Source organism: Cottoperca gobio, chromosome 18, assembly GCF_900634415.1.
Source record: "Cottoperca gobio chromosome 18, fCotGob3.1, whole genome shotgun sequence".
NCBI lineage: Eukaryota > Metazoa > Chordata > Actinopteri > Perciformes > Bovichtidae > Cottoperca > Cottoperca gobio.
In genome coordinates, this window is record NC_041372.1 from 5,732,143 (window position 1) to 5,744,663 (window position 12,521).

Genomic DNA, 12,521 nt, shown 5'->3' on the forward strand with positions numbered 1-12,521 from the left:
CATAAATTATTACTATATTCATATGTTTACATTCCTAATTATTTTTATAAAACTGAGTTCGGTGTAGGCTACTATATGTATGGGGATACATCTCACCGATAGGTGGCAGACACACACGTTTTTCACGTAGAGCGACTACAAAACAACAAAAGAAGATACTCCTCTACGTCAGTGGCCAGTCTAGCAGCCAAGATGGCGGCCACAATGTTGAGGTCGCTTACTAAATTAGGACGTCCTTCAACAAAATTAATATTAAATAATAATTTGCTGAGTCCTGGCTGTACTGTCGTGCAAAACAGGTAAGAGACAAACATATGAAACGTGACACTTCGTGTGGCCGTTGTATTTCCAGCCGTTATAGCTTGAGCTCCACGTAAATATGCACTCTGAAAGGCTAATGTTAGCATACTGCTAAATAAGCCGACATGTCTCTTCAAAATAATTCGAGTCACCTGCAACAATTTGTATTTTCTTTCTGAATGGAAAACTTCCTAACAAAGCACGCATGTAACTATTATAACAATGTCATCCAGGAAGCATATGTTGCTGTCTAGTCGGTAACGTTACCTAAACTGTAGGTTAACTCTTAGCTGTCTGGTTAGCTAACGCCGGTCAGTGTTTATCGGTTGTATGCATCGTTTATGCTCTGTGTAAGGTCAAAGCGAATCCCATGTGTATATAAGTAAAGAAACCCGGTCTTTTATAAACTATGACCCGTCACTAAAATCAGTTTAGAGGTCTCTGAAATGGTCTTCATTGCTACACGTACTGTCATGTAGCACCAACGTCAAGGGGACTTGAACATACAGGCTTGTTATTGACGTATTCTGATACCGTAAGAGGTCTAAAAGAATAATTAAAACGTTTTTTATGTAGCCATGTTTTGATGTTGCAATATTTAGCATAATAAACACATTTTGATGGCATGACCCATATCTTTGCTCTGCGTGTCTCCCTCAATCAGCCAATGTGATTGACAGTTGTCAGGCTGGTAAGCACAGTGTAGCCCAGATCATCACCCTGTCTAAATGACAGGCGAAACTAAATTAGATTAAAGCCTCTCTGGCGGGATGAAAGTATCCTGAGAGGTGACACCTACTCTAGAATGCCATATTTGCATCTCTTCAATTGTCAGCGTTGGCGTAAAACTGAAGAACACAACCTTACCTCATTTTCTTTGATTTTCAAAGACAGAAACAATGGCAGCCAGATGTGGAGTGGATGCAGCAGTATGAAGGGGCAGTGATGTACCCCACTGCTCTTAATGAGAATTGGAAACCACCCCCATGGAATGGTAACACACACACACACACACACACACACACAGTCACACATTTGCCAAGACAGTGTGGAAGCTGACAACATTACCAATATATTTATGGAAAATAAATATCAGACTTTGTTAGGAAATGCATTAATTCCTTATATAGGGCCCAAATGAGCATTACATATTTGTTCACTCTGCAGTTGAATGTGTAATCCCCATAACATGGACACGAACTTCATCGCTTTCTATTGTTAGCTTTAAAAAGTGGCAATTTTCTTTTTCTCTTATTTGTATTAGAAAATCAGATCCTGAAGCAATAACCAGTTGTTTTACTCTCAATGATTTCGTTTGCCTTAGCTGCCCTTTTATGTTTTTGTTTGCTCCTTGCAGACAAAGACCCTAATGCAGAGAAGGAAGTGTCCAACCTGACCATCAACTTTGGTCCCCAGCATCCTGCAGCTCACGGTGTACTGCGTCTAGTCTTGGAGCTCAGTGGAGAGTCCGTCAAGAAATGTGACCCCCACATCGGCCTGCTTCACCGTGGCACAGAGAAGCTCATCGAGTACAAGACCTACCTGCAGGTACTGAACCACTTACAGTATCAGTAAATAGCCTTTTTTTTATATTGATTGAGTAGTGGGTTGAATCGTTACATTTTGTACGCACGCATGAATGATCAAATGATCGACCAGGAAATATATAATCCGTGGAGCTCTTTTAGTTTTTAACCAGGCTAAGAAACAGCAGCTCTGCCATGACTCAAAGTACCGAACAGTAATTTGCAACGCAACTTATTGCAAATCCTGATGTATTGCATTCAACACAGCGACTTACTGTGGAGAATGAGCCAGATTTACTTTGTAAAAATAGAGGGTGCAAGATCAAGGGAGCACGTCAACCCTCAACTGAAAATTATAAAATGTAACTTTTCACGCCAACAGACTTGATCAAAGATTAAGAGGGCCTTTGTCATGCGTCTTGTGTTACACAATGTTTTTGGAATTCCCTCACCCAGTATCCTTCAGTTCCTCTTCTTTTAACGCTACAGGCTCTCCCATACTTTGACCGTCTGGACTATGTTTCCATGATGTGTAATGAGGAGGCCTACTCTCTGGCTGTGGAGAAGCTGCTCAACATCCAGGCTCCCCCCCGTGCACAGTGGATCAGAGGTACGTACCAGAAGTGTTTCAGTGCCTGCAGATTCGGCACAGGCTTAACATTTTAAATCAAATAATTTAAGGCCTTAAAATATGTCAAATATATTTTTAGAGGACACATTTTGTCCTCCATCGATGACAGGCATTTCTATTACCTATGGGATTATATAGTGCTGATATTCATAAAATTCTGAATATTGAGGCAAACAAATGGTACTGATTTTAAACCGTCCAATACCTTAATTTACTCCAAAGAAAATAAAATTGTAAATCTACTAATTTGAGCACCTGTGAAATGTTGATACATTTGCTTGAAGAATTACTTTAAAAAGAAATGTTGGCAATTCATTTTTTTTGTCAAGAAACTCAAATGGTTGGATGTGCTGTGTTTGCAGTTCTGTACGGAGAGATGACTCGCATTCTGAACCACATCATGGCAATCACTACGCACGCCCTTGACATTGGTGCCATGACCCCCTTCTTCTGGCTGTTCGAGGAGCGAGAGAAGGTCAGAACCAGTTAGACCTGCCTGCAACATTCTTAAGTTTGCTGAATATTCCTGAAAAAAAATCAATACCAATTGGCACGTGAGACACGCATTACCTTACAGTTACTCAACAGAAAGAATCGAGTCACTGAAAATCATGCAACTCTTAAGTGGTTGCAAGAGATTTAGTGATTTTAGAGCTTCATCTAATTATAAATAAATGTGGACGCCCTCTCTAATAACTGTGACCCTCGTTTCCTCTCAGATGTTTGAGTTCTATGAGCGAGTGTCCGGAGCCAGAATGCACGCTGCGTACATCAGACCTGGTGGTGTGCATCAGGTAGGAGAATTCTTTGAATAATGCCTGTGGTTCTTTTTTTTTTACAACAAAATTAAACTCTCTCTCTTTTGGAAAATGGTGCAAAGAGCAACAAGACGGATGTATCAAGCATACGAAGTGTGTGCCACTTAGTGCACCAAAATAGGCATAATCAATGAAGTGCTAATGATCTTAAATGTGTTTCAGGATTTGCCCGTTGGCCTGATGGACGACATCTACGAGTGGTGCAAGAATTTCTCCATCAGAATTGATGAAGTAGAAGAGGTGTGTGTGTGTGTGTATATATGTGTGTGTGTGTGTATATATATATATATATATATATATATATATATATATATATATATATATATATATATATATATATATATATATATATATATATATATATATATATATATATATATATATATATATATATATATATATATATATATATATATATATATATATATATATATATTTATTTATTTATTTATTTATTTATTTATTTATTTATTTATTTATTTATTATTATTTTTTAATAAATATGCACAAGTTCTTAACACGGTGAAGATGTTGTGAACAGATATCATTGCATGTTCAAATCTGTTGGTTTTCTTCTGTGCAGATGTTAACCAACAACCGTATCTGGAAGAATCGTACTGTCGACATCGGGGTCGTTACGGCCGAGGAAGCCCTCAACTACGGCTTCAGGTAAACCACTAATGAAAGTGAAAAGACACCTTCCCTTCCCTTCCATTGCCTTTTATGAAATGCACAAATATTTTAGTGAGTTTGATGTGTATGAACTGTGATAATTATCACCTCCCCCTCCCCCAGTGGAGTGATGCTGCGAGGGTCGGGCATCAAGTGGGACCTGAGAAAGTCTCAGCCTTACGACAAGTACGACGAGGTGGAGTTTGACATCCCCATTGGAAGCAAAGGAGACTGCTATGACAGGTAAAGGATTAGAACATGTCTGTAGTTATTATTTAACAGTGTTTTCAGTTCCATTTCCTTTTCTGTCTCAACTCAGTGGGCAGTTTCACCAAATTTGCAATATGCAAGCTGCGACTTGTAACATGAGAATTTCCTCTTGCATCATCACCAGAATCATCACCTTACCACTTCTGATTTTCTGTATCGAACATCTTATTTACACTGAACACTCTTGTGAAAAGCAAGATAATTGTCAGACGTTTGATTTGCAGTGGTATGTCATTGCTATTTTATGAAAGCTGCATCGAACGCACATATAAAATTAGTATGCCACATTATTTTACATTCAATCTAGCACTCACAGGGATGTTTTATAGCATTGCTGTACAACCATATGTAAATGAATAATATGCAGTATTATCGACATATCGGCATCTGGTTCAGAATGCGAGTCATGCATCTGTATCTTACCGCAGTGTTCTCTGTGTGTTGTCCAGGTATCTGTGCAGAGTGGAGGAGATGAGGCAATCCCTGTGGATCATGCACCAGGCGCTCAACAAGATGCCAGAAGGAGAGATTAAGGTGGATGATGCCAAGGTTGCTCCACCCAAAAGGTCTGAGATGAAGGTGAGCTGGTGTGGGGAAACTTGAATCTCCCTCACAATGTTTTTCCTCTTTATTCCCGTGCGATGGTTTCATTACGCATGCAGGCTATTAAATCTTGGATGTTGCCTGTGCTTTATCACTTCTGCGTGTAAATAAAATTTCAGTGGCGTCACTAATTTATCTTCACACAACCTCCTTTCCACAATTAGGGCCTCAGTGTTGGAACGCTCAGTGTTACAAATTTACATTTCAGTCAACATGTGCAGATTGAACTTCCTCTAATGTACGTGTGCATCACTTTCAACAGCTGCTGACACCTAACATGTTTTATGTGCTCCTTGTCCTAGATGTCCATGGAGTCTCTGATCCACCACTTTAAACTGTACACAGAGGGCTACCAGGTCCCTCCAGGGTCCACATACACAGCTGTGGAGGCCCCCAAGGTGAGACCACTCGTAATGTGTATAAAGTTTCTGTTTAAAACTATAATTTTCCTCTGACTAGTCGTATAAATAAGATAATCTGCAGATGTCCTAATAGACCTAATATATTTGAACCTAGCAAAGAAAATGTGTTTGACTGTAGATTCTTAGTATTCACAAGGTGTTTTCAGTCTTAATTAATTGGGAAGCCTTTGTAGGCCTTTAGGGATTTGTTGTGATGTAATATGCTCACTAGAGTGTATTTGTGTGTGTCTCCATGTGTCGCTTGCAGGGAGAGTTTGGTGTTTATTTGGTATCAGACGGCTCCAGCAGACCCTATCGCTGCAAGATCAAAGCTCCTGGATTTGCTCACTTGGTACGCACTTAAAACCTCACAAGACACTGTGAAATATTAACACACCGGGTATCAATTATTCAGCATGCTTAACGGCTTGTCCTTAAGGCTACTTTTAGTTCATTAAGTAGATTTTATTAAGTACTATAGAACCATTTTAGAAGCATACAGACCCTCCCCCCCCCCCTTCTTCCTCCTTCCTGCTCATCTCTTAGCTCATGGGTACATGAACTGCTGTTTAGCGTAGTCATTTGAATTTTGCTCTTCAAGGCTAAAAATGTCTTTTAAAGTTGCATAAACAAACTATTACAGTAGTTAGTGCATTATCTCCAGGCTATAATCTCATGAAGGATGAATATTCAATGTTGTAAGAGCTCGTCTGCCCACAATAGTGGTAGCTGGTCTAATAAATGTTTTCATCTTTCTAGGCTGGTCTGGATAAAATGGCCAAAGGACACATGTTGGCTGATGTGGTGGCCATTATTGGTAAGAAAGTTGCTATTGTTCAAGAATTCAGCTTCACAAGGACTATACTGAAAATACACAAATATTAGCTTTTGTATGAAGCTGTACTGAGCCTCTTCTTCTTCTTCTGACAGGTACACAGGACATAGTGTTTGGAGAAGTTGACCGTTAAAGTGTTGGTTCATTCTCTCTTTTACACATCTGTTAGTCGGCTTCTCTTCCTGTTCACTATTTGCTGTAGTGAGGCTTGAGAGATGACTCTACTTATAATCAGTGATGTACAATGCCCAAATAAACCTAATAAATATTTTATGACCGAACAGCAAAGTAGTGAGTTGTACTTTTTCACCAGCACATTACAAAGGGGGGAATTTATACGGTTTTTAAACGACAAATGCGCCATTTCCTTGACTCGTCTGAAAATTCATTATTAAACATGACAGCACCGACAGAAGTATGTTCTTCCTCTGGTTGGTGTTAAAAGGGGAGTGGTATAATTGAGATCCGAGACAAATGGACTTAAGAGCTCACACCACAACTTCCCCTGTTGGCTGCGAGGTAAAGCAACACTCGAGTTCACCAGAAAAGAGAAAAAAAGAACACCCACAAGTTGTTGTGTTTGCTGTGTGCTGCCCACTTACTGTGCCCATCTGTCCGTGTTGAGCCTGTGTTACCATGGCCGTGTGGGGCAGGAGTCCGTTACTGGTGGCGATTCCTTTGTGGATGAGTTTTGGGAGAGCTGGTGAGTTTCTAATGTCAAATTGAGCTACACTATAACCTAAAGTTTTTTACATTACTACGGGTGGTTGGATGTCTGGAAATGTCTAATGGTTTTGACTTTTTAATTTAAGTTACAAAGAACCTCATGAGAGTACTTTTTGAGTTTGGAAGCAAATAACCTCATTCAGATAAGCAGAAATGAATTATGAGGTTGACCAAAGTGAAAATAAGGGGGTTTTGACATGAAATGCATTTGCTGTGGACTACTACTAGATGTTGGCAGATGTTTATTTAGAGCAGTGAAGTTTTCTGACTTGGCCTTATTCTACTCCGTGTCGTCAGCAGAAATGTAGTCATCAAATTGCAGTTCCTGTGAAAAGAGAAGCTGACCCTGTGTGCTCTTATGCCTGCTGGGCATGGCGTTGTGTCTCGTTCCTGATCATTTTGGTTAAACTGCAGTTAAGAATAATTAGTAAATCAAATTTATTTTAACAAGGATTAAACCAATTTGACTATTTTCAGTGTACTTCCATTCACAAGTACTCGTGCATACATAGCTTTAAAAGGTTTGTTTATTATTGGGGGTCTAATAGGCCAAGAAGACATTACATTAGGGTAAATACAGAAGAGCTGAAACATTTTTAAAACCATTTGAATAATAATAAAATAAAGTCTTTCTTAATGGAAAAAAATCCAAATGTACTGCTTTTCAAATGTGGGGATTTCCTTGATTTCCTTGGTTACATTATATTAAACTAAATACATTTGGGGTTTTGGACTGATTGTGGGGAAAAAAGTAATTCCAAAACAACAACTTTGGATCTAGAAAATTGGGATTTGCATTTTTCACTTTTTGCTATGGTTTTATAGACCAAATAATCAATTATTTATTTGAGAAAATAATTTGGGGATCAATCAATAATGAAAGTTTAGCCATAAACTGTTGCATTCAATGTGTAAGAGAAGTTACAGCTGAGATATTTTAGTTTAACTGACCTACTTCTAGTATCTGTGATCTATAATGTGGAGCCACTGCAAACGGGTGAGTCGAATTTTAAGAGAAAGATACGGACTCATCTGAAAACATGTTTCCTCAATGCGCCTTGTGCACTGAGCCGTTAATTTGTTGTAAAACCTCAAAGCAAATTTTGGTTGCTTGCCTTTACACACTTTACACGTTGTTTGCTGGCCCTCTTAGACGTTTTAAACTATAATATACCTTCTATTGCAATACGTAGAACTGCACATACACGCTTAATACATCACACTATTTATATCATAATAGCACCAAGTGGTAGTCTACAGAATGCTGCAGGGGTCTGGAGTCGTGAGAATTTTTTGTTCCCTTATTTGAATGTGCGCTGAGATCCACTTGTTGGATACAAGTGGAAGGTAATGTTTTGGGACACATGCTGAAGTATTAGTCACCTTAAGAGATCATTAGTTATTTTGGGAGTCTTAAACGAGGCTGCTTCCTTTAACCCGTGCAACATGTGAATTACGTAAACCAAAAGAGCTGTTGATATAAGGCTAGATAACACGCCATGTATAACTCTGGCTGACAGCAAAGACAACATGCACAGCAGATCAGGCATTCAAAACTGGATTTTTCACTTTTAATATCATTTCCATAACTAATGCCAAATATGTCCAACAATATCAAGTGTCACAGAAAGCAAGTAGATACGTTCTGCTTTACTAATAACTGTTACTCTGAAAAGGTGACTTTATTTGGAATTTTAGGAAGAAGTCATGTGATCACAGATTTCTGAGAAATTTCATCAAATTTGTGAAGGAGAGGAAATTACGCGCTGTTTGGGGATTTCATCATAGAGAGGTTGTCATGGTTCTCTAACTAAATGAGAGAAAAGCAACTTTATATTTTATACATTAGTTTAGTTATATTTGTTCTATTAGTTACACAAAGAGGTCTCAAACAAACTGTGGCTCAGATCTGTGCCACAGGAACCTTTTCCACTGGTTATTTAGAATGATTTAATTAAACAATACAATTAAAAATAATTTGGAAATATTAATTAAATGTCACATTACTTCTCTCCCTATTATACTTATTTCATCTCACAATTTGTTATCTTCTTAACCTTTTTACAGTTTTCATTATCTCATCTTTTTCCATTTAAATGAAAATAATTTAAGAAAAGTCCAACCAACAGCATTAAGAGCTCTGATTGGCCAGTGCTGTTACTCTGTTTTCAATATTGTGAGATGGAGCTTCTTAGTTTTCTCTCCCTAATCAGAGCTAAATATTTAAATTAAACTCGTTGAGTGATCATTAAATGAAAACAGTCAATATTAAAAGAGTGAATTGTGAGACAATTGAGCAGGAAGACACTTTAACAAATGAAAACAAACTAAATAACATCAAACAATCATTAATTATTATTATTTATATTTTTATTAATAAAATGAGTACAAGGGATCGATATTTGTACATGCAAATTACATTAATTACTTATATTCACAATAGTTTTTTATGCATCAATTGCTTAACACATTATTATTATTATTAACAAATTAAGGAGGGATATTAATTTGAGAAAACTGAACACACATAAATCCGAAATAGTTATCTTCAAAGTGACATTCCTCATACACTCTTGCAATATTGCAGCTGATATTTCCCATTTTAATAACTTCTAAAATAGGGCCAATGTAGTCTGAAGATGTTAGCCGTATATATTCAGAAATTCCTCAAACGTAAAGCTCGATGTTCTATATTTCTGAGAGAAAATATGACCCTATGTCGCTGTGCTTTTGTGAAGAGTTTGCTTGTCATTTCTGCAACATATTCACTGCACAAAAGGTTAAAAGTCTTCTGTGGTGGGAGTCTTTGATGTGTGCAATAGACAGGCCAGAAAGTAGACACCTTTTTAAAAGCTGGGTTATAAATGACAGTAACCTTTAATGAATGTACACTTCTTGACACCGTACAGTTTTGAGTCTTAATATTACACTTAGTACACGCTGGGGAACGAGAACTTAGTGTTGTGCATTGCAGCTTAACATTGAATGCCTCACTTATGTGTATGTATAAAAAAAAATAAAAAAATGTTCAAGTAGCCTTGTAGGGACAACAATACTAGTGTGATATCCACATGATATTTGCCTGAATAATGTCCATCTTTTCTGATTGTTTAATACCATTAAAGATAAACTTTTATAAATGTTGAACTAATGCGGTTGCACATATAACATTTGATTTAAAAAATATTTTAAATAACAGCAATAGGAAAACAATATTCTGTAAAAGCTTGTCAACATCCTACTTTTACAATCTATGTATTCTCAATAAAATAATAATGAATCCTCTGATGCACCATATTGTGATGTGCAGCCCTGTGTGTGTTCTTATCTACAGCCCTACTTCTGTATCATTATTTACTCCTCTATGTGCATGTGTAAGATTAGTCCGAGATTCTCACTGAGAGGTTAGATATTCATGTCTCATTTTCTTTTTCATTTCTAATTTTTCTTGTATATTTACATCAATGTCTGAATCAGCATCAAATGGCCCACTCCACTCTTCCTCCTTATCTCCCTTAAGTATGTCTCCATAGATTGTATTCACTCAAGATAATACACATGGTTTGATCTGTACGCTGTTTTATGTAATCTAGTCTGCTGTTGCTGTTTGTTTCACAACCTGAAATGGTAACATCGCCATTATTCATTAATACTGTTGTGTAAAAGATCATGAAACAGCCCCATCTTCTCAACCAACAGATACATTACAAGATACATTTATCCAAAAGTTAGGCAACTATAACGGAGGAAGGACTCTGAGATAAATGCTTGATGATGATCCCTTTAAATGATTGTGTACCAATGTTCTCACCATATGTAGAAGTGCTTTTTATATGACTTTGCTCCTAAGAAAGTGTTCTCCTGTGGTTCTTCAGCTGCTCTAGCAGAGCCATATGTCTGTTACGTGCTGGATGGTATCCTGTTTTTGTATGGTATCATCCTGACAGCTCTCTACTGCAGAATCAAGGTTTGCATGCTACATATTTGCATTTACAGAAACATATGTGAATCAAATGTATATCACAAATGATGTGCAATCATTTTAAATGGGAAAGAACATTTTATTTTTTATTGTCTGACCAAAGAAAGTAATTCTGGTACATTATTAATGTTGATGTAAGCCATGGTGTCATCAGTAAAATGAAGCATACTACACATTCTGAAAGGGAAAAAAGTATCAAAGACATAAACTATCTTGCTAGAATACCTTAATATCCTATGCTGATGTACTGTACAGTATTTTCCAGTTCTTATTTTAGATTTAGTTTTTTGATTGTGGAATAATTAACATTTTGCTCCCAAAATAAAACTCAACATGAGTCTGAGCTCGTTTGCTTTTTGACACGTAATGTACTAAGAACACGTATTGTTTTGGCCAGTAAACAGTGTTGAAGTTAATACAATTCTATATTTAAAAAAAACAACTGTAAATGGATGGGAAAACTACAGTTTGACATGATAATTATAACTAATTAAACACTTCTGCAGATCTACAATGCTCAGCAGGCTGAAGCTGAGAAGCCAAAGGCCAAGCAGGTAAGAATACATACACACTGTACCTGCGTGATTGAAATAGACATGAAGACATGAGTTGTAGTCTAAAATTGATGTATATGTATACATATGTTTTATTTTTGTTAAGCTATGATTCTGTCTGTCTGTCTGTCTGCTTTAGTTATATTAGTCTTTTATTTCCTATTACCAGCCACAAACTGCACACAACCTAAAACATTTTGACACACTCTTTGGCTCGTACTTCTCACATGGCTTGTTCTTCCTCTTTACACAGAGACACAATGTGTGTTTTATTACTTATGCTGTATCTAATATTGCTGTTTTCTACCCCTGACAGAATGCTGGTGAGGGCATCTATATGGTGAGTTTTGATGCCGTGAATAATGTAAAGGAAATGAAGGACAGATGATTTCTTAATAATTGTTGATAAAGTATATTCTACATTGAATTTAATAATTTTTACTCTCTGCTTTCCTTCCAGGGTTTGAATCCTTACACCGCGGACACTTATGAAACTATTGGAATGAAGAAGTGACACGATGAGCGACCAAGACAGACGTTTTCCTTTTTGTTTTTGTATATTAAATATTGCATATCTTACTCTGCTTAGATTTGGAGAGAATGTTGAGAGAATATTGCGTGCACCAGTGTTCATTTCCCCTTTTCTTTTAGAAGCAGGGAAGCTGAGCCTAAGACGGGCAATAAAAAAAAAAGGTTGCCCTTGTTATTTTAAGCTATTCTTTTTACTGTTCTGTTGCACATATTTAATTTTTATGCAAACATACTTAGAAAAATGCTTTACAAATATTATGTAATGCAATGCTTATAAACAAAAATTAAATGGATGTTATATTTTGTATGTAAACTGTCCAGCTAACTTCCTCTTTTATATATATTTTTTAAGTATTCTAGTTTTGTGCTTGATGGAAGACAGTGAATATAGTTAAAGCTATGTTCAATACTGAGAAGTGTCTCCTGCACACCACAGGATGGCAGTGATGGTGTCTTTGTTGAATTCCTTACCTGTCCCCCCACCCCCCCCTCCCACCCCCCACACACACACCTCTCTCTAAAATAAATCAAATAAATAACACATACTGCTGTTAAGTTTTGTATCTCAACTGCTGCCTGAAGGAAACGTAGAGCCGTTAACAACAAACAAACACAAAAACAATTAAATGTTTAACTTGCTTATTACATAACTTTGTCTTTCTTTGATTTGCA

General features: G+C 37.0%; 2 protein-coding genes across 2 annotated transcripts; both read left to right on the forward strand.

The window, feature by feature from the left end:
* The first annotated feature begins 142 nt into the window (after window positions 1-142).
* Window positions 143-6,339, forward strand: ndufs2 (NADH:ubiquinone oxidoreductase core subunit S2). Its single transcript, XM_029454853.1, has 14 exons — window positions 143-299; window positions 1,191-1,294; window positions 1,658-1,848; window positions 2,316-2,436; window positions 2,820-2,932; window positions 3,177-3,251; window positions 3,438-3,515; window positions 3,859-3,944; window positions 4,071-4,190; window positions 4,667-4,796; window positions 5,123-5,218; window positions 5,490-5,573; window positions 5,981-6,038; window positions 6,152-6,339. The coding sequence occupies exons 1-14, from the start codon at window positions 193-195 to the stop codon at window positions 6,187-6,189; spliced, it is 1,401 nt and encodes a 466-aa protein (XP_029310713.1). The 5' UTR covers window positions 143-192; the 3' UTR covers window positions 6,190-6,339.
* Window positions 6,340-6,547: 208 nt separating this feature from the next.
* Window positions 6,548-12,392, forward strand: fcer1g (Fc epsilon receptor IgFc epsilon receptor Ig). The gene is made up of 5 exons (XM_029454378.1): window positions 6,548-6,759; window positions 10,658-10,749; window positions 11,271-11,318; window positions 11,635-11,658; window positions 11,779-12,392. The coding sequence occupies exons 1-5, from the start codon at window positions 6,693-6,695 to the stop codon at window positions 11,830-11,832; spliced, it is 285 nt and encodes a 94-aa protein (XP_029310238.1). The 5' UTR covers window positions 6,548-6,692; the 3' UTR covers window positions 11,833-12,392.
* Window positions 12,393-12,521: the final 129 nt, after the last annotated feature.